Source organism: Marmota monax, unplaced genomic scaffold, assembly GCF_021218885.2.
Source record: "Marmota monax isolate L192 unplaced genomic scaffold, Marmota_monax_Labrador192_F-V1.1 WCK01_AAM20220418_F8-fsc00131, whole genome shotgun sequence".
Classification (NCBI taxonomy): domain Eukaryota; kingdom Metazoa; phylum Chordata; class Mammalia; order Rodentia; family Sciuridae; genus Marmota; species Marmota monax.
In genome coordinates, this window is record NW_026693141.1 from 5286137 (window position 1) to 5308340 (window position 22204).

General features: G+C 44.5%; 1 protein-coding gene across 2 annotated transcripts; it reads right to left on the reverse strand.

Moving 5' to 3' along the window:
- Positions 1 to 626: 626 nt before the first annotated feature.
- On the reverse strand, positions 627 to 21702 carry Tspan33 (tetraspanin 33). Of its 2 annotated transcripts, none has more exons than XM_046455094.2 (8): positions 21388 to 21702; positions 8338 to 8395; positions 7583 to 7707; positions 7178 to 7252; positions 5036 to 5131; positions 2687 to 2815; positions 1853 to 2014; positions 627 to 1642 (listed from the first exon to the last, which is right to left on the reverse strand). In XM_046455094.2, the coding sequence occupies exons 1-8, from the start codon at positions 21487 to 21489 to the stop codon at positions 1541 to 1543; spliced, it is 849 nt and encodes a 282-aa protein (XP_046311050.1). In that variant the 5' UTR covers positions 21490 to 21702; the 3' UTR covers positions 627 to 1540. The 2 variants fall into 2 exon arrangements, with proteins under 2 accessions (XP_046311050.1, XP_046311048.1); XM_046455092.2 differs by having other exon boundaries at positions 7583 to 7710.
- Positions 21703 to 22204: the final 502 nt, after the last annotated feature.

The following is a 22204-nucleotide window of genomic DNA, read 5'->3' on the forward strand; positions in this document are numbered from 1 at the left end:
GGGGTCGGCGAGGGGACTTCGGGGGACACTGGGGGACACTCTCCGCCTAGCCCGCCCCCACAGCCCCAACCCCCTCCCGCGTGCCCGGCCGCCGCTGGGCGGGGACCACCCACGGAGCCGCGTGCCCCGCCCCCGGAGGCGCCGCCCCGCCCCACACGCTGCTCCTGGCCGGAGAAAGCCCTGCACAGTTCAAAGTGTTCTCAGTCCTTCCTACGCCAGGGTGGGCTGCGGTTCCCAAGCAACTTCAGATGAAGATGGAGAAGCCGGCCTGCGGGCCTCGACCAGGCAGAAGGATGGGCTTCTTCCTCTCATCTCCCTCCTTGGTCCAGCGGAGAGGTTCTCTACCGCAGCCTAAGTTTTGGGTGGTAACTTAATTCGGAAAAAAAAAGTTAACGTCTGGTGGTAGGATAAAATTACAACATTCCCAAATCAGAACTGAGAATCTTTCGATCTTATTCAGATCTGAGAGGCGTAGGTTGAGGTAGATGGGGTGTGGGGGCTAGGGAGGTACTGTGGCATTTAGGAGAGTCTCCAGTCTCCTCCTGGAGGTAGGGCCTATCGTCTGGACCCTTGTGCTTCTCCCCTTCTGTTTGCCAGAATGGAAAATTCAATGAGGCCAGCTCAGCCCATGTCAACAAACTTTTATTGCCACTTCTGGCTTCCCCAGCCCAGCAAGATTGCTGCTTCTTACACTGTAGAAAAACTAGATTCTGGTGCAGGGGGAATAGGGATAGGAGACATTTCCACACCTCTGCATACTTCCAAGTTAAAGAAAACCCCACTTGCTAGAGAGGGTCAGACAGAAATTCAAGGGCATGTATGGCTCAGTCCCACATCTGCTGACTGCAGAGTATAGGGACCATGGTTCCAAATTTTTCAGAGGGGGTGGGATGGGGTGGGGATAAATTTGGCAGCTGTTGTATCCCTTACCCTTGCTGCCATGTTTCCACGGAAATGAGGGAGGGCAGGATGTAGCTCATTCTGACTACCTGGGAGGATGGCAGGGCAGGCATTTGGTAAACATATCCCCTCTCCACTCCTACCAAACACACACAGCTGTCCCCAACTGACCCCCAAGCTCTCTCCCCACTGCCTGCTCCACTCCTTTCCCTTCTGGAGCTGGTATCATGCCAACTGGACTCCAGGCAGGGCTGCTGGTGTCTGCTCTCTGCAGCCAGGTCTCTCTGGCAGCAGCATCTAAGTATGTCCACCAAGCTCAGCAGCAGCCCTAACAAAGCTGTCAGTTGTAGTACCTCAGTGAAAAGGCAGCAGCTAGTACCCCCCACAACTCTCTGTGCAACTTCTGTTTCCCAAAACTTAAACCCAAATGTTTAAGGTTAGAAACAATACAAAATAATGATATGAGGACTAGGAAAGAGGAGAGGAGATACATCCTTCTGAGACCTGAGCCACCTTTGTGCCCTGCCTTCTGCCCATCTGGAGTTTGCTTCCTCCTGCTGGGTCACCAATGGTGGGGGGCTGGAATCCAAATCTCCATTGGATTGCCTGTCGCTATGGTGAGGAGGTGCAGGAAGGATTCTCAGTACCACGGGTCTGCCTGATGCTGCTGATTGTAGAGCTGTAGCTTGATTTGGTCTTTGATCTGATTCACGAGGATCTGGGACAGCAGAATTCCCACCAGCTGGGAGAAGCAAAGGGAATTGGGTCCTCAGCATTGAGTGATGCCACTGTTTTCTTGACTCAGCCTTCCCATTGTGGCCAGCACCATCCCTTCCCCTGGCCCTCATCAATGTCAGTGCCTGACACCCCAGCGGATCCCCAAGTGCCCTCCCCCAAACAAAGGAGTCTTTGCACAGTTTGTGGGACCTACAAGTCTTACAGGGTAAGTTACCTGAGGAATGGCTAGGCCCAGTGCCACACCACCAAGTAAGAATAGGTTGCTGTGTATCCAGTTGACCAACTTGTCAATACAGCCATTGGTGTAGATGACTTTACTAGCTTCCAAGTAGTCAAAATCCTGCATACCTTGGCCACACATAGTGTTGATCACCGCCTGGAGAGACAGTTGAAAAGCCAAATGGGACTCCCATTCAAATATTTTTCGTTTTGGGTCCTAGGGCCTCTCACCGTTCCTAAATTCCTAAATTGTTAGAGAACATCTTTGAAGAATACTGGGTTAGAAATTGCTAAATGCACAGTTCCCCTCCCCCTTTTAAAATAGGGGCTGGGGATGTGGCTCAAGTGGTAGCACGCTAGCCTGGCATATGTGAGGCACTGGGTTCGATCCTCAGCACCACATAAAAATAAATAAAGATATTGTGTTCACCTAAAACAAAAAAATAAGTATATTTTTTTAAGTTGTAATTGGACACAATACCTTCTTATTTATTTATTTGTTTTTATGTGATGCTGAGGATCGGACACAGGGCCTTGCACATGCTAGGCACGTATTATACTGCTGAGCCACAACCCCAGCCTGAGTTCCCTTCTTTGAGAGGTCTGGTCCACTTCTTGCTTTAGATCTGCCTCTCTGAGCCCTGAAGTATGCTACTAGAGTGAAAGGTGAACAGAGCCTCAGATTGGGGAGAAGAAAAAAACACCTGACAAATGCCCTCCAGAACTGATTCATTAAGTTAGGGAATGGAGTGCCCCAACAGCAACGGCCCTATTCAGAAAGTAACCCAGATCACTACCCAGGAGGAAATGAGGGGGGATGTTTGCTTACCTGGTTGGGGGTAGGCAAACAACAGGAGTAAGGCACAGAGCATCGCTCACGGCTAGGGTTGTCATCTGAGCAGTTGAAATACATATTCTGGGACCAATCCTTGTAGGAAATCCCTCCACAGCAGCTGAACTGCAAGAAAGCCCACTGCAGAGGTTAAAAGTCACCCACCCCTCACACTGGGGTGGCCAGGATAATTCTCAAAGAATTCTCAAAACTTATCTATGGCAAACTTCTACTTTTTTTTTTTTTTTTTTTGGGTACCAGGGATTGAACCTAGGTACACGTAACCACTGAGCCACTCCCCGGTTCCTTTTTATATTTTACTTAGAGTCAAGGTCTTGTTAAGTTGCTTAGGGCTTTGCTTAGTTGTTGAGGCTGGCTTTGAACTCATGTTCTTCCTGCCTCAGCTGGGATTCCAGGTGTGCAACACCATGCCTGGTAAGCTTCCACTTTTTGTAAGTTGAATCTTAAGCTTGAGCCTTTTAGTTGCTTTCACCTGAAGAAATTTTCTTAATTTCTACTACTTTATGTGTCTTCTTATAATTTACGACAGTGCTCGATACTACAGTTGTGTATATATGTATTGTTTTGCACATTCAACTATAAACTCCTTGAGAGAAAGTTCTGGCTTTGTAGTTCTGCACAGCACAGATTCTGGAAGAAGAAAGTATTCAAAAATACTGGGCTGGTGGTGTAGCCCAGTGGTAAAGGATGCACTTATCATGCACAAGACCCTGAATTCAATCCCAGTACTACTAACAAAAAAAAAAAAAAAAAAAACTATCCAAAACTACTGGCTAAAATAATTAAAGAATCAGTGCTTAAAAATTTACCTTAAGATACAGAAAACACAAGAGGGGAATCTTTAATATTGTGAGTCCATAATTACTTTGTGAAAGCAAATTGAATCCCAGAGTCAAGTGTCTGTTGCACCATAGAACTGGGGCACTGGTCTTAAAAGTACTGTTATTCAAATTTTAACTTTTGATTCTTTGCAGCATCAGTCACAATAGCTAAAAGGTGGAAGCAACCCAAGTGTTCATCAATTGATTACTGGCTAAATCATATGTAATTTTTACACTCCAAAATTATTCAGCCTTGGGGCTGGAGTTGTGGCTCAGTGGTAGAGCACTTGCCTAGCATGTGCAAGGTGCTGGGTTTGATCCTCAGCACCACATAAAAATAAATAAATAAAATAAAGGTATTGTGTCCAACTACAACTAAAAAAATATATATAATGTATATATAATATATAATATAATTATATATGATAATTATTTTATATATTTCAATTATTTTATATATATATATATATATATATATATATATATATATTTCAGGAAGGAAATTCTGACACATGCTACAATGTGGATGAAACCTGAAGACATGCCAAGTGAAATACATCTGTCACTAAAAGGAAACTATTGTATGGTTTTGTCCACATGAGGTACCTAGAGTAGTCAAATTTATAGAGAAATAAAGTAGAATGGTGGTTACCAGGGTGAGAATGTAGAATAAGTAATTAATGGGTACAGAATTTAAGCAAGGGAAGATGAAAAAGTCCTGGAGATGAATGGTGGTAATGGTTACAAAGCAATTTTCTTTTTTGTTTGTTTGGTGGTGTTGGCAATTGAACCCAGGGGCACTCTACCACTGAGCTACACACTCAACCACTATTTTTCCCCCTAATTTTATTTTCAGACAGGTCCTCACTAAGTTGCCAGAGTTGTCCTTAAACTTGGTATCCTCTTGCCTCAGCCTCTCAAGTAGGTGGGATGACAAGAATGTGCCACTGGCTGTGAATGTTCTTAATACTATAGAACATTCACAGCCAGTGGCACATACATCTCTAGGGCTAGAGATGTAGCTCAGTGGTACAGTGCTTGTCTATGACATGCAAGGACCCAGATTCAACCCCAGCATCACAAATACAAAACATAACAAAACAGTAAATTTTAAGCCAGAAATACTTTACCACAATTTTTAAAAATGAACTTTCGAATAAGTAATCAAAAAATCTGCCCAATTCCTCATAGGAACTATTTATAATAGTTTCTTACAAATCCTTCCAGAATGCTTTTGCAAATACGAATATATATTCTCTCCTCCCCCGACTTTTTTTTACACAAATGGTAGATTACTATATATACCATTCTGTGTCCTTAAAAATACTTTTAAGGCACTGTGTGTGTGTGTGTGTGTGTATGCCAACATCCTTTCCAGAATCCATTACATAGCAGGTAACAAAGAGGCCTACCAACCTGAAGGTTGAGGTATCTCCTGGTATAATGCTAACTTTTACTTGAAGCCTCAAGGTCACTAGCTGACCCCACCAAGCTTAGCCCATACCTTCTTCTGGCCAAAATCAATGAGGTTCTGCAGATCCAAGTCATCTCGGTAGTGCACAATGGCATTGTTGATGATCTCATTCACTTTCCCCCGAGCCTACAAGAGACATGGATAGAATTAGGACATAGAACTAATCCCTAATTTATTCCTTCTTATAGAAATAACAGTAGACAAGGATCACTGCCCTCCCCCACTCCGTGATTTCTCTATAGTTTATTGTCATAGAAGTTGTGGGACGGCAGAGGGGGGACCCTCCACATAGAATATAGCATGGTCAGAGCCCCAGGGTAGCCTTTCCCATGCTTATGCCAAGCTCTAAGCAGCCAGGCACAGCTTGGCTCCCTTTCCCATCCCATCCAGGTGTATATGATGGCTACTAAAGTTAGTGCAGCCAAATGGCCCCAGGCCCCTTTCTATTGCCCCAACTCTAATCCTTCTGCCATGATTCACTTCCCACCACCTCCCATTCCAATTTTCTTTTTAGACACTGGATATTTCTCTCAAATTATGAAGACCAGTAACTTACCAGAAAGCTTCCTCCTGAAACACATTCAGGAGGCCTATGTCCTTCAGAGGCCCAAAGGGTTAATGAGAAGCCCTATCAGCTTTGCTGGATGGAAGCCAGGCTTCAAACCACCTGTCCTTGCAAATATGGGATAAGCAGGGAGAGTCTAAAGGAGGTATCATGACAACAGCAATGACCTCTTGTCCTTCATTTGTGGACACCCAGATAGGAGAGAAAAGAAGCATGTCCTCTCCTCTTTAATGCCAAAATGGAAGAGGTGGATATATTTATGGGCCTGGGTTCCAAAGAGATACTGGGACATCTCTCAGGAGTGGGGAAGAATCACACATTAAATTTAGGTCAAAGTTTAGGGCAGCAATCAAAGATCAAAGGTATTCCCTCCTCAGATCATCCTTCTTTGAGTCAGTCTTGAAATCAAAACCAAGTCCTAATAGGGGAGATGGCCAGTTCCCAGGAGCCTTCATCAAGGTCCTCAGGTGCCAGTGGGCAAGAGAAATGCTGGACTGCTGTCACCATTTCTCAGAGTTACAATGTCAAAATAACCCAGTATACCTCAAAACATTTATCGACTGATTCAAAGTAGAGAAACTAATTGCTTTTTTTCCTTCTCCTCGCCCCCCCTCCCAAAGATGATTACTGAGAAGAGGCACTGACCTCTAGTGGACATAAGAGGATTGCATCTTTTAAGACTCAGCAGATCTGTTTATCATTTTAGGATTTTTACTAAGCCAAAAGGACTAGAAAACTATGAACTAACTTAGCGGCTCTCAGTTTCATAATTGTCTACCTTGCTCTTTTTCTGCTCCAATATATTTTCTCATAATTTTTTTCTACAGGGCTGAGGTTGTAGCTCAGTGGTAGAGTGCTTGCCTAGCATGTGTGAAACACTGGGTTCGATCCACATCACCACATAAAAACAAATAAATAAAATAAAGAAATGTTTGGAGCATGATATTCCCTTAAAAAAATTTCCGTCCACAGTCCTATACTTTGTCCCTGGTAATCATTTGCCTTTTGAGAAAGGAATTCTGTTTTTGTTTGTTTGTTTTGTGTGTGGTACTGGGGATTGCATCCAGAGCCTCATGAATTCTAGTGCTTTCTAAGCAAGCCCTCTACCACTGTGCTTCATACCAAGCCTGGAATTCTGGTTCTTAATAAAAAGGACTGTCACTGCATGGCACACCACCTTGAGATATGGTAAGCACTGTTTAAAATTGTGTGTTCTTTCCCCTTATCTTCCCTCTGTCTTCTCAAAAATTTATTTTTAAGGAAATAATTTTTTTAAGGAAATGTTGTCTGTGGTCCACTTGATCACTGACTTTTACTTTGTCATTTTCCATTAAAGTTTACAGGTCATTTTAACTTCATGTTTATAGAATTTTCTTCCCTGTTGGCCTCTCAGGCTTTCTAAGGAAAACATTCTACAATTGCAAAATTCTCTTTAAATATGGTGACTTTAAAGGCCATTTATTCATCCCCAAGGAGAACCTTTCAAAGGCTGATGTTTCTCTGGGGAAGGAACACTGTGGTTAATTAATTGGGCTAAACACAAGCAGAAACCTTTCCTTCCTCCCTCTGGGTCACATCTGAAGAGGCCCCTAGGCTCCCAACCTTACCTTGTCTGAGAAGACGAAGCCCAGCACCCCAGCAGCCAGCTGTAGCAGGAACACAATGGTGAGGCAGAAGGAGAACTGTAGGGAGAAGGCAGGAAAAGGAGACCATCTGTTATCATCCTGGGCAGCAGCCCATTCTGGGGCTGTGGGGAGTGTTGGGGGGGCCACCAGGCATTTTCCCCACATTTCACTAACATGGGAAAGGCTCCTGCCTCTGGACACTGTCCTGGGGATGACCACCCTATTCTGGGTCACCTGGAGCTGAGCACTAGTGAGAAGTGGACAGCATAGGCCTTAGGGTGGGACAGAGGAGCCAGAAACAGAAAGGCTATAGGAATAGTATCAGGAGGCTTGGAGAAACAAGGAGGAGGGAGCCATTGTCTCTCCATGGGGCCCTTGACCACTCACCGTCTGCAGGAGGCAGATATTTTCACGGAGGGATCCAATACAGCCACAGAAGGTGAGCAGGAACATGAGGACACCCACCACAATCAGCAGGATGGCAGGGTCTACCTCCAGGTAAGCCAAGGCTGCTTCTGGGAGAGAGGCCTACCCTCAGTCTGAGGCTGATGCCCACCGAAAGGACTCCCGAACTGTGGTCCTTCCTCTGGTGAGGCAATCTCCAGTGTGGCTGGGTGAAGGTTATGAGGAGGAAATGCCTCCTTGCTATGGGGAGGACTAAGAGGCCCAAGCGGGGCTATGGCATTTCATTTGAGGAAGTAAGGAAGTAAGAGCCTTATTACTGGGCTTAAGAGAGGAGCAGCCACTTTCGCTCCAGAAAAGAATTAGAATTGCTTTAGGCTTGCCAGCTATCAGATTCTGTTTCCTGGAGACTTTGTACAGAGAAAGAGGAATGGAGGTTGAGTTACTCCAGGACAAGCCCAGGGCGGGTAAAGCCCTAGACTGTTCTGTTACCAGATGGCTGGATTCTCTCCTAGACAACTCCTAAACTTCAAATGTAGGCATACCTTGGGACACTCAGGAAAAGCCAGGTGAATTGGCACAGATGTGCTGGCATTTTGGAGTAGACCACCCAGATCTCACTGCTGCCTCCTTCAGTCCTGTCCCTGCACCTTCCTGCAGGAGCTATGGGGCTGAAGGGGGCAGAGGGGAAAGAGACATACCAAGAGCCCTGGGGAAGTGAAGGGAGACCTGTAGCTCACCTGCGTGTTTCATCAGCCTGGCATAGACACCCACACCTACCATCACCATGGAAATCACCTGTGGAGACAGGGAAAGAACCAGACCCTGAGATTTTTGGAAACCAAAGAACCCTGAACTCTGTGTGAGTATCCTCCTGGGACAGCAGAGGGTCAAATTTTCCAGGACCCAAGGGGTGAGTATATTTCTCCCCCAATGATACTGCTGATAGTATCTGCCATGAGATACTATCCCCAACATTATCTCATTCAATCCTCATAGCACAATTATCTTGTGAGGCAGATAGTATCCTCATTTTACAGATGAGGAAATTAAGGCAATTCAAGTTTAATACAGAACAGTGATTAAAAACATGGGCTTTCCCAGGGGCCTGAGGGTGTATATAGCTAAATTGTAAAGCATATGCTTAGCATGCAGGAGGCCCTGAGTTAAATCTTCAGCACCTAAAATACCCCATCAAAACAGAACACAACAGAAAAAAGTAAACACACACGCATACACACACTCTGACTCTGGAGTGAGGCAGATTTGACCCCATATGAGACAAACTTCTGAGACTCAATTTCTGTATCTGCAGATGTGAATTGAGAACAACTACATTGAATGAGATTACTAAAAGAATTAAGTAAAATAATGCATGGAAAACATAGTTTTCTTGCCCAAATTCACATAGGAATTGTGAAGTTTTGAATTCTGATCCATCTACATTAAGGAGCAGGTCTTACAGCTAAAGCAGGCTCAGATGGATGCATACTCCCAGCTCTCTGACCCTACTAGAGGTCAAAAAAGTGTCTGGTTAAAAAAAGAAAGAAAGAAAGAAAATGTACTCCAATGTGAAAGTCTGTGCATGAATATGCGTGTGTAAGTACCAGAACTGCCTTTATAAATTTTGATTCCATTGTGGGGGAATTTCATGGCTCCTCCCTGAGAGAAGAAACCCATCAGAGACTACTGGGAGTCCCCAGAGGGGCCTTCTCAGCCCCTCAGGCCTCCAGGAGTGCTGAGAAACCCCAGTGTGTACCCCGCTCGGCTACCCTTCCTTTCTTTGCTCCCAGTCTCCAGGCTGGTGCTAAGCAGCAGCTGACTATCACCATGGCAATAGATGAAGCCAAGCTCTGGCAGGGGAGAGTTCTCAGCAGCAGGGACTTGACCAACTCAGTAGGGAAGGAGATGGCTGGCTAGATCCACTGTCCTCCAAGACAGAAACCAGCTGGAAAGAGCCACCCTGTGGACTTTTGTGGGAGGAGAGTTGGGCCCCTAGAACAGGTAATAAGGTCATAAGGTAATAAGTTTGCTGGGAGAAAGATGTTTTTCCTTATGGGAGTTGTTTATGAAGGTCCTCTGCCATCTGGCAAGGGAGGGCTGGTGCACTCAGAGTAAATGGCAAATCTCTTATATAAAACCATGTCTTTCAGGATCCTTCTCTCTGTATCCACTGCCTTCTCTCCTTGCCTCCATCATCTGGCTTTGGTTCTGCCTTTGGGCCCATGTATTATTAGCCAGCCCTCACACTCTGTCCAGGAGCAGCATACAGAGCTGCATGTGGGACTGGAAGTGCCAGCTGGCTTTTTGTCCTACAGCACCACCAGACTTGGGGAGAATGAGGGAGGCAGGCAAACCCCAGGACAGAGATCCCAGCCAGCCCCAGGTCTGAAGGCCAGAGTGAGCAAGCATCTCTGCCTGCCCATTAAAACTCACCATACCCAACTACAATTCTGAATGTCATTTTACTGAATCACTTAAAAATTTGTATCTATCTGCTTCTTACTGCTTTTTCACTTGTTAAATTTTTACTAGGGTAACTGGGTATGGTGCCACACACCTGCAATCCCAGGCTCAGGAAGCTGAGAAAGGAGGATCACAAGTTTCAGGCCCAGCCTCAGCAATTTGGCAAAACCCTTCAAAATAAAAAATATGAAGGACTAGGGATATAGCTCAGAGTGCCCCTGTTTTCAATCCCCAATGCCCCCCACTCTATTTTTTTTAACTAGGGTAAATAACTTTCCACAGAGATGGTCTCTGATTGAATCATAACACAGCTAAAAACAAGAAATACACAGTTAAGGGAAATCATATATCACAGTACAACTTAATTCTATTTATGGGGCTGTAATTACAGTAGTTGCTTTGTCTCTATTGGTGGTAGATGAAATAATACCCCCGCCCCCGCCCCAAGATATTCCAGGTCCTAATTCCTGGAATCTGTGAATATATTACCTTACAAAACCAAAGTGACTTTACAAATGTGATTAAGAATTTAGAGATGGGGGCTGGGGATGTGGCTCAAGCAGTAGTGCGCTCGCCTGGCATGCGTGCGGCCTGGGTTCGATCCTCAGCATCACATACAACAAAGATGTTTTGTCTGCCGATAACTAAAAAAATAAATATTAAAATTCATTCTCTCTCTCTCTCAAAAAAAATAAAAAATAAAAAATAAAGAATTTAGAGATGGGGAGGTTTATCCCTGAGGGCCCAGTATAGTCAAAGCAGACTTTATAAGAGGGATGCAAGAGGTTTAGAGTCACAGAAGGAGGTACAACAACAGAAACAACACTGGAGTGATGTGATCAGGAATATGGGGAGCCTTAAAAGCTAGAGTAGGCAAGTACATGATTCTCCATTAGAGTAAACTAGAAGGAGTACTGTATTGGACTTCAGCAAGACCTGTTTTAGACATTTGTGTTGTTTTAAGGCATTACATTTGGGTAATTTGTTACAGCAGCAACAAGAAACTAATATATCATCTAAATCCAATTCATCAGCTACTATATTTGAGGTATTCTGAGGACCTATAATCTATATGCTATATCAGGGAAACCAAGATCAATTATATTCTCAACCTTGGCTGACATTAGAATCAGCTGGAGATTTAGGGGTGGGGGAGAAATTTTTAATGCCTGGGTTGCACCATAAACCAAGTAGTTTATAATTTCTGGCACTGGGACTTAGGCAACAGTAGTTCTGAATGCATTCTGGGTGATTCCAAGGTGCAGCCAAGTTTCAGATCCTATAAGCCTAAAACATAATCAGCCAGGGACCAAAGGCAGAAAGAGTGGATACATCAAAATCAAGATTAAGACTTTAATATTACTATTAATATTTAATATGATCATTAATGATGCCTCTCTGAGCTCTCAACTTCTTCATTTCACAGCTTGACACTTCCATTCTTGTCCTTATTTCCCACCCTGGATTCCCCAAAGCTACTGCCATTCCAAAGTTAGTGCTGCTACTGTTAATAGCATCTAATTTTAGAGCTGAATAGAACTTTAGAAATGGGATCAGACAGTCACCTCTTTATATAGATGAGGCCAAAAGAGCAGAAGGGACTCTTGACCAAGTTCATATAGGTGCAGTGGCAACATCTGAACTAAATGCAATTTTCCCATCTCATTCTGGTAATCTGTCCACAGTATTGGTTTTGGTACAAAATCCTTATAATATCCACAATATCTCCAATGACCTCCTTTCATGGGGAGATGGAGATAAAGATACTTCTTTTCTTAGGACAGCTTTTCACATGCAGGCCAGAATGAAGCCTAGCTGGAAACTTTTAAAAGCTAGACACAATTTTCAAAATACCTGAGTCTAGCTTTTAGCAAAAGGTATGTTTCTGAAAAGTTGTCTATAAAATTAAATAAAATAGTTTGCATGCATCAGTTCCTTTATCCTTATGTGAGTAATCACCTTGTAATAAAAATAGCCATTGCGTGGACTCCTTGGAGAAATGGCTGATTCTTGGACTAGGACAGGAAATATATAAGATGAGCCTGGAACATCTTGTGCCAGAAAGTAAATAAGGGCTTAAAAACAAATAAAAACAAAACTCCCACATCAGTGTAGGTATGCCAAAGGGACACAGGAGAAAACCGCAAAAGCCCCCAATAGCCAATTCAAGCATCAAGAAAAGACATACTGAATTACTCTGCATAGGATAAAATAGATATCTGTGAGTCCATGATGATACAAATAAATGATTTACTAAATAAATAAATAATCAGATAAATAGGAAAGAAAAAACATATATCCCACACAGAATAATTCCAAATAATTTGTATAAATACCCTCAAGGTAGTGGAGCACAACTCCTTATTCCTTATGTGTGAACTATACATTGTGACTTTCTTCAAAAGACCACAGTAGGGAAAAAAGAATAAAGATACAATACAGAAACCTGGCAAACATGACCTCAGCAAAGTGATCAAGGTCAATATCAACAATATGGATGTTGATAAATCATTGGTATGATGTGATGAAAACAGTACTTTACCTCTGTGTTCTTCCATTCCAAAACCCATAACCCTGGTATAACCATGAGAAAAACACCAGGCAAAGTCCAATAAAGGGGCAGTCTACATAATACTGAGCAGCACGCTTCAAAATCTCAAGGTCATAAAAAACAAGAAAAATCTAAGAAGCTGTTATAGCCAAGAGGGACCTAAGGAGACAATGACAGTTAAGCGTAATATATTATCCTGGATGGGATCTTAGAACAGAAAGACATCACATAAAAACTGAGGAAATCTGGATGAAGTATGAACCATAATGAAAATGCCATTAATCAGCAGCTTAGAGGCTGAGGCAGGAGGACGTCAAGTTCAAAGCCAACTTTAGCAACTTAGTGAGGCACTAGCCAACTTAGTGAGAGTCTCTCTCAAATAAAATACAAAAAGGGCTGGGATGTGGCTCCATGGTTGAGTGCTCCTGGGTTCAATCCCCAATACTAAAAAAAGAAAATGCCATTAATTGTAACAAATGTATCACACTAATGTAAAATGTTAATAACGGGAAACTGGGGCTGGGGATGTGGCTCAAGCGGTAGCATGCTCGCCTGGCATGTGTGCGGGCCCCCGGGTTCGATCCTCAACACCACATACAAACAAAGATGTTGTGTCTGCCGAAAACTAAAAAATAAATATTAAATTCTCTCTCTCTCTTTAAAAAAAATAAATAACAGGGCAAACTGGTGTGAGATATATGGGAATTCTGTACTATTTCCTCAAATTTTCTGTAAAACTAAAACTGTTGTAAAAATTGTCTTTTGTAAAGTCACCCTCTATTTTTTTAGTTTTATAAACACACACACACACACACACACACATATATATATATACATATATATTTTAGTTGTAGATGAACGCAATACCTTTATTTTGTTTATTTGATTTTTATGTGGTGCTGAGGATTGAACCAAGTGCTTCACACATACAAGGCAAGCATCTCACTACTAAGCTACAACCCCAGCTCTAAACCTATATTTTTTAGTATCAGATTTTTTAAAACTGGGGTCCATTTGTATACAGTTTTACATACTTCAATCAGGGTGATTTCCCCCAATCACACCAAATAATAAGGCAGTGGACCATAAAATTGTTCAGGTGACAGAGCATCAGGAGGTCACAATGATCACCTGTGGTATACACTATAGATTTTGACATATTAATTTTTAGAACTTTAAAATACCATTACTGATTTCTAATTTACAGTCTATATCTCATTGTCCTCAATTATTTTCATAATGTTCTCTGTGATGGATTCTCTTCAGGATCAACCAATGGTCATGCTTTTTTTTTTTTTTAAACTGGGGGTTGAACCCAGGACACTCTACCACTGAGCTACATCCTCAGCCCTTTTTATTTTTAAATTTTCAGACAGGGTCTTGCTAGGTTGCCAAAGCTGACATGGAACTTGCAATTCTCAGTCTCCTGAGTTGCTGGAATCACCAGCATGTGCCATCATACCAGCCTATTTTTACCATTTTGAAGTATATAATTTAGTGGCCTTAACTGCATTCACACTGCTGTGCAACCATAACCACCATAAGGTCACAAAGTTTTTTCATCACCCCGAATGGAAACTCCATACCCATATTATCCACCTTCTTCCCTCTTCTGATGCTTGGGAACCACAAATCTGCTTTCTTTCTCCATGGATTTTCCTATTCTGGATACTTCTTATAAATGGAATCACATAATGTGTGGTCCTTGTGGTCCTTGAGGTCTGGCTTCTTCCACTTAGCATGATTTCAAGGTTCATCCATGTTGTAGCATGATTGAATAATATTCTATTATATGGATGTAATACAGTTTGTTCATGTACTCATCCACTGGTGGACATTTGGGTTGTTTCCACCTTTTTTATTAATATTTATTTTTTAGTTGTAGTTGGATACAATATCTTTAATTAATTAATTTATTTTTATGTGGTACCGAGGATTGAACTCAGGGCCTTGCCCGTGCTAGGAGAGTGCTCTATTGCTGAGCCACAACCCCAGACCCTGTTTCCACCTTTTTACTACTGTGAATGGTAGTGTTGCTATGAATACCTATGTACAAGTTTTGTTTGTTTTTTGATACCAGTATGCATTTAGGATTTGAATTGCTGGGCCATATAGTAATATGTTTAAATTTTGGAAGAGCTGTTGAACTGTTTCCTACGGTAGCTGCACCATTTGACCTTCCCACCAGCAAAGTATGAGGGTTCAAGTCTCTTTCCACCCTTGACAATGTTCATTCTGACATTTTTTTGACACTGACATTTTGATGAGTCCGGGCCCACTGTTTTACAGAATGTGTCTCAATTTGTTTCCTGACAATTAAATTCAGATTACACATTTTTGATAGAAACATTACACAGATACTGTTGTGTTCTCAGTGTATCATGTGAAGAGGCACAACAAATTAATTTCTATCACAGAAATAAGGAGCAATTTTACTAACAGATGATATAGCTGTTAGTGTCTCTGCATCTCATAAAACAAACAGGCAATACTCTAATTGTTTCCTAGTTTTCCATAATATTTGGTTGTTACTGGTCTTCTTCCCTATGCCTTTTGCTAGCACTTGCTGGAAGATAAGCAGCTGCAGGCAATAATAATGTTCATGGGAGAAAATAGAAAACAGAAAATTCTCTCCATTATCTTGACATTTTTCTTGCAAACTAGAGAAAGACAACCACAGGTTTGATGTTTGTGAGGAAAAACCCTTATTCTAGCCCTAGGATACTACTTTGGGGCCATTACCACCAAGAGAGGAAAGGCTGCAGGGCCCCAAGTTTAGGTCCTAAACAATGATGTCATCAAGCCCAATGCCGATAATTAAAGGCAAATTGGTTACTGGAGTCCTTTTCCATTAAATTGTACCTTAAGACCAAGGTGGTATGCCAAACTCTGAGTAGCAGACCAAGGGAAGGCCCTGAAAGACAAGTGTGGGCTCTGTTCCTACCATATATATGAAACTTTGTGTGTGTGTGTACGGTACTGGGAATTGAACTCGGGGAGCTCTATCCCTGAACTACATCCCAGCCTTCTTTATTTTTCATTATGAGTCAGGGTCTTACTAAGTTGCCAACGGTCTCTTTAACTTGCTCAGGCTGGCCTTGAACTTTCAATACACCTGCCTCAGCCTCCTGAGTCCCTGGGATTGCAGATGTGTGTCATCACAGCTGGCCTGAAACTTCTTTGTAAACTAGAAAACAAAGGCTTTCATTAATTATCATCTCCCTCAGGCTAACAGTGGGCACGTGAACAAAGCAGGTTCAGGTTCAAGACTGGCTCTTACCTAGACTCAATCCCCATCTACTTTCCATTCTCTTTCTTCCTTCCTGGAGGAGGCCTCATCCTAGTTCTGTAAGCCCACCCCTGGCAGGTGATTCTAGGAGCTATTTCCAAGAACAGTCTAGTAGTTACCTTCTAGAGTGCTAAGGACCAGATATTGGGCTGAACATTTGAAGCATGCTATCTCATTTCATTCTCACCATAACCCCAAGAGGGCGTTGGTATCTCCACTTTATATAGAACAGAGGTTCACAGAATTCAAATAACTTTGTCTAGTTCACTTAGTTGGTGAGTAGCCGAAGTGGGACTGGAACCTAGATTTTGATGTCCCCAAAGCATTATGACTTCAGCCGCATGGCTGCCTTCCTGTCTTTGCCTCACAGTGATCTTAGGATCTCATGCATTCATCGGGGGATACTACTTGGGGCAAGAACAAACAGGGGCCTGCAGTTCTCTTGGGGAACAGCTGGCAATCTCTAAACTGGGTGGGGCTCAGGCAGGGGAAGGAAGATAGCACCGGGAGGTGACAGGGTGCCAGCAGGGCCTAGAAGGTGGCTCAGAGGAAAGTTTCTAGAATGGCATCCTGAAAAGGAAAAACACAATATAACCATGCAGACCCACCAGCCTGAGCAGCCTCCAAGAGAAAGCACTGGCCTCTTCTATCTCCATATTCCAAAGTCCAATCTACAAGACTCGAATGAAGCAGTCTCAAGAGTCCACACCTCCTCCTTGGAATCTCTCTCCCTCTTCTTTTGAAAGCAACAGTGTACAGTGACTTTCTGAAGGGAATCAAAACCCTGTACTTGGGCTGGGGCGTGTAGCTCACCACAGAGTGCTTGCTTAGTATGAGTGAGGCCCTGGATTCAATCCCCAGCACAGGGGAAAAAACAAAAACCAAAACCAAAAAGCCCTGTCTACACAGAGGGAAGTTAGAGAGAGAGGTTTCCACCTCTAGTTAGTTTCTTAGAACTTACTCTCCTTATTTCTGGATGAAATCCTAGAAGTTATAGCCTACTAGACCTAAAGCAGGGTTCCTCCCTCACTCCCAAGATCTGTGCATGCTGGTGATCTGGAATGGATGGCACTGTCCCATTAGAAATCCACAGCTCTGTATGATATGTCAAGATCATTGTACTGTCATGTGTAACTAATTAAAACAACAAACAAACAAAAAAAATTACATTTCCACAACTTGGAAAAAAAAAAAAAAAAAAGAAACCCACAGCTCTTTCATTGCCAATGCCTGGGGCCAGCCCTTTAAGCATCTTCCTCAGGCCATCAATAGTTCCGGTTTTCCCAGGTTATATATGAGGAAAGAAAGTCCATAAGGGGTCAGAGCAGTATAAACATTCAAACTCATGGTTTTGAATGACTGGCCTGATGTATATTCTCTTATCAAGATTCTGAGAGGCATTCTATGTTTTCTTTTATTCTTTTCAACAGTTGCTTTATGTTTACAATTTTCTTCTTGGTACAAGGCAAGCAGAGCAGGTAGGCAGGCATGTGACCTGCACCACAAAGGGTATGGCTTTAGTCTTCATTTTTTGGTGTTTTGGATTTTTGCTGTTGTTGTTTTTATAAATGAATCTGACCATTTTGCTTATTGAAGCTTTCCTAGCCTATGGGGAAGGTACAGAGAGGAGGTGGGATCTGGAGGTATTTGAAAGCATGTGTAGTTGGGGAAGTTGGGTAGCAGGAAGGGCCTTTGCCACCCAATGGATTTTTGCCAGATTTGATGCCTAGTTACTCCTGGAGGCTTCTGAGCCAGATTACAAGATATGGTGCTTCAGATGTTCTGGGGCAATTCTGAGTGCCCTAGGAACTCCAGTACAATGGTATTGGATGGGGGAGTGGACATCATGAAGAATATGACTCTCCAATTGGACAGGCCTAGGAAGACCTAGATGGGGGTCCATATATGCTTCAGTGGAAGTGAAAAAAAATCCAGATGCTATAGACAATAATCATATGTGGCTCTGACAGTAATGCTGGGGGTGGGGATGGCTGCCATTTTTTTCTGCCTGGCTTGAGGGGAGGGTGCCAGGCCAGAGGACGCATGGACAATTACACCTTACCACCAAGAATGTTCAAGTACCTAAGGCTGTGCTGCATCCTAACAGACCAGTGTCTGTGAGGGAGGGAGAGTGGAAGGACATTAAGCTTTTACCCACTGAGCTTTACTCTCTTACTTGCCATGGAAAAAAAAAATTCAGTGAACACCCACTTTGTGCCCAAAACAACTGAGTACTGGGAATCAGGAAGTGAATAAAGCAGTTCCTACTCTCAGAAACCTGAAGTCTGGAGAGGGAAACAGAAAAACGAACACACAATTGCATTACAGGTAGCGGGGTGTGGCGATCAGTATATACAAGGTGCCACGGGAGCCCAGGGGCAAAGCTACCAAAGATACATGAGCTGAGATATAGGGGCTGAAGATCTGAGCTCTTGGGCTCTTCTTGACTCAACAGGATCTCTAACTGCTACCCTGAGTGGGAAAAAGGGCCAGCAATAGAGGACTTGGGCAGCACTGATAATATTTCTGACAACATATGCCCAAGGCTGATAAAGCATGTACCATCCTTGTGTCTTAACTCGGCACCGAGATGTCCAATGTAGGGAGATGAGGAAAGGCAGCTACTTCTCCAAGGTTTAAATACAACTTCTAGGCTGTAGGAGCAACTACTCTATGGCATAAAAACCCAACAATCAGTCTTGCAGGAACATGATTCTGGGGAGAAAAATCAGAACTCCAAGACCAAAGGGGAAGTGAGATTTGAAACATAAACAGGAGGAATTGGTCCTGGTTCCAAGGGAGTCCGCAGCTTTCTGAGTCAGACTCCAGATGCCCCAAGAATTAGGGCTTCTAGAAGAGCAGCAGAGATAGTGCTGCTCACTGAGTAGGAGTCCAGGTGATGCCAGCCACCTTCCTAATGTGTTTAAACACAGACACAAACACCTCCTCTACAAAGCACCCCAGCAGCTGGCATGAAACTCACTCTGCCTGCAAAGGTATAGGCCATCAGTCCTAGCCATGGGTGTTTCCAGGCAGAAGAGGGGAATTTGTTGAGGTAGTGAAAGCTTGCAAAGAAGAAAGCATAGTAACCAGTCCCTGAAGTGGGAGGGAAGAAAGTTGACCCCCAATCTGGGGAAAGCCACTCTTCGGCTCTAGTTGCATGGGTGTACATTGTAGCTGCGGCTCTGGGCCTGGGAGAGAAATGACACTCGATAATCACTGAAAAGTATTGTACCCTAGGAAGGGCAATGTCCCAGGGATACCAGGACACAGATTCATTCTTAGATCCAGCTCCAGGTCTCAAGAAAGAAAACAGTACCCAAAGTGATTCATTCATCTTTAAATAGTTCACAAAGGCAGACACATTTCTCCTTTAGAATAGAAAGATTAAGGACAGAGAGACAGATACATTGGCTTAGGGTCACACAGTAAGTTGGTGCCAGAAAGAAGCTGTGCCTCTTATCCTTTTCTGTGCTATTTATAGAGACTCTGACTTTTTGAGCTCATAGTAGGACCAAGAAGGGGCTCTACTCTAATTTGGGGTGGTGCCAGGCTGGCTAGCCAGGTCCTCTGACCTTGAATGAAGTATTTCTTACCAGGGTAAATATGTCTATGAAGCCAAACTCTCTCTCTTTAGCTGTGACCTCCCAAAGTCATTTGTCTGATAAAAGTGAGCAGGGTGGAACACAGAAGTCCAAGAAATGACCATAAACATCAGGGTAAGATGCTGTTGCTGCAGCATACAGATAACAAACAGAGATTTGGCTAAGAAAGAAAACCAATGAGAACCTGAGCTACCTAGGTTGCTAGTGCTGGCTCTGAAGATATCACGTCCTGGCCTGGCACACTCAACGATATGAAGAAGACTTCATTGGCACTTGTCCCTACGGGGTAGCACATTCCCCCTATCCTAGCGGAGGGTGATGAGGGATTTTTCTTCTGTTTTTCCCCTAACCTTGGGCAGAAACAGAACCCACACCACAGGAAGTTGGGTTGACTGGTTAACTACTAATACCGTCACTACCCCAGCTCTGGTAGCAGCCATCTGGGTCAAGGACTTCCCCTACAGGCACCCTGGTTCAGTAGAAAAATCATCATACCAAGCCTGCTAACCAGCTGTTGGACCTTAGAGGAAACATTTAACATCACTATGACTTAGCTTTCTCATACATAAAATGTGGATGCTGGACAAGATGCCTGCTAATTTTTTTTTCTAGTTCTAGTTCTAGAACTGAGAATTTGATAGAAGCCCAAACTCCAATTTTCCCAAGAGTACAACGGCTGAGAGTGAGCTGTCATCACCACCCTCTGGGATTTCTCTCATTTGTCCCAACAGGCTAGCACTTATGTACTTTTGTCTGTACTTCACACCACCGCCCCTGTGAAACCTTTCCAGCAGCTGGCTCAGATGTCTGGTCTGCTCCTTCTCCTAGGAAATATATTTTAGACTCATAATTCTTCCCTCCTGTAAATCTGAAAGTAAAGGTCTCAGGCTGAGGTGGGCAAGGATGACACACTCCCAGAGTGGCAGCTCTGGTGTGATAGGAGCAGGCAGAGAAATGGGGAAAGGACTTTTCTGTGTTCTAAAATCCAGAGGAGCTCAGGGACTCTCTAGCCATGAACCAGGATGGAGCTAGCATTTCGCTATCTGGTCCAGCTGAATTCTCAGCTCTGGCAGAGTATTTCTGCCAACCCTAATCACACTGGGTTTCATTTTATGGCAGAGGGAACAAAGGCCTGCAGACTTGAACATATTTGCCCAGCTCAATCAACAATGATGATGGCACACTGGGGATGGAAACCTGGGAGCCTGGAGCCCCAATCCAGGTATTTTTTCCACTTTTTCCAACCCCAAGAATGTTCTGAAAGGATCCCTAGCCTTCAAGCCCAACACAAGGTCCTATTTAAAGAGTCCAGGCTCCAAGACACGTCTCGTCCTGAAAGGGATAGGGCAAAGTTTGGGACAGTGCTGGGATGGGAAGGACATCCGACCTGGAGGCCATTCTTCTCTCTTCTTTGTTGGAAGGGGCATCTGAAGACGCCTCAAAAAGGAAGAGATGCAACCCCTTGACCCATCCTCCCTGAGGTAAAGAGCTGAGGCTTGGGGTTTTCCTCCCTCTTCTTTGCCAGCGGGGCCTCCCAGCCTGTTGGCCTGAAAGTCCCCAATCGTGAATGTGCCAGGGGGGCTGCCCTGACCAACAGGAACACCTGCTCCTCCCCTGAACCCACCGTTTTGGCCTGCCATAGACCCCTTGTCCTTACTGAACCCTCTGCACCCCTCCCCACGCCCTTTCCTGAAGAGGCATCAATGTAATGTCCCTCCCCAGGAGAAATGCCCCCAAAGTGTCGTAAATCCAGAAAACTAGGCAATGCCACTATCCACGCTCGCTTGTCACCGGGCATCCCGAGCTGCCCCCTCCTCTGCTGCGGGCAACCCCTGCACCTCTAGGGGTACCCTGCCGCCCAGGTACCCCCAAGACTCACCCAGAAAAGCATGTTGAAGAAGAAGAGCAGGTATTTCACCAGCGGGCTGACGAAGGAGAACTCCTCCCCGTAGGGGGCCGGCGCCCTGGGTCTCCGTGCCATAGTCCACCGCGGCCGCCCCCGGGGGCCTATCTCCCAGCGGCGGCCGGCCCACCTGCGCGCCCCGCGCCCGGGGACATGAGCCGCGCCACCGCGGGAAACCGCGCAGCCCCGGAGCTTCGCCGCGGCGGGAGCCGCCGGAGCAGTGCGTCGCAGAGTCGCGCGGGCAGGGAACGGCGCCGCCGGGAGCCGCGGGAGCCACCACCGGCAGCGTGAGCTACGGAGACTCCACCGCCGCCGCAGGACCAGCCCGGCCAGCCCGGCTCCCAGGAAACTGGGCCGGCCCCCGGACGCCCATTGGCGAGGCTGCCAAAGCCTGACTTCTCATTGGTCAATGGTTGATGTCACTAAGTATCCAGCCATCCCCCTCCTCCGAGAGGCGGGGGAGACACCTGTTCTGTGAGGGACAACTTGTTAAAGGGTCAGCGGTTCTGTCTCCTCCCTGGAGAAGGAAAGCATCCCAGACTGCAGCTGCTCAAGGAAAAAAGAATGAGGAAGAGGAATGCGCACTGCATTCCACACCCACGCCCTCCTCCCAGTTGCGGTGCACACATGCAAACACACACATACGTTAAAATCAACAAGTACGCACTGTGTGTGTTGAGCAATGCTCCGAAAGCTGTGGGAATGCAAGAGAATGGAGATAATCCTGAGAAGGATGAAAATAAAACCAGGGAGACAAAACTAACCAACGGGTAATAATCGGAGACTTTAAGAG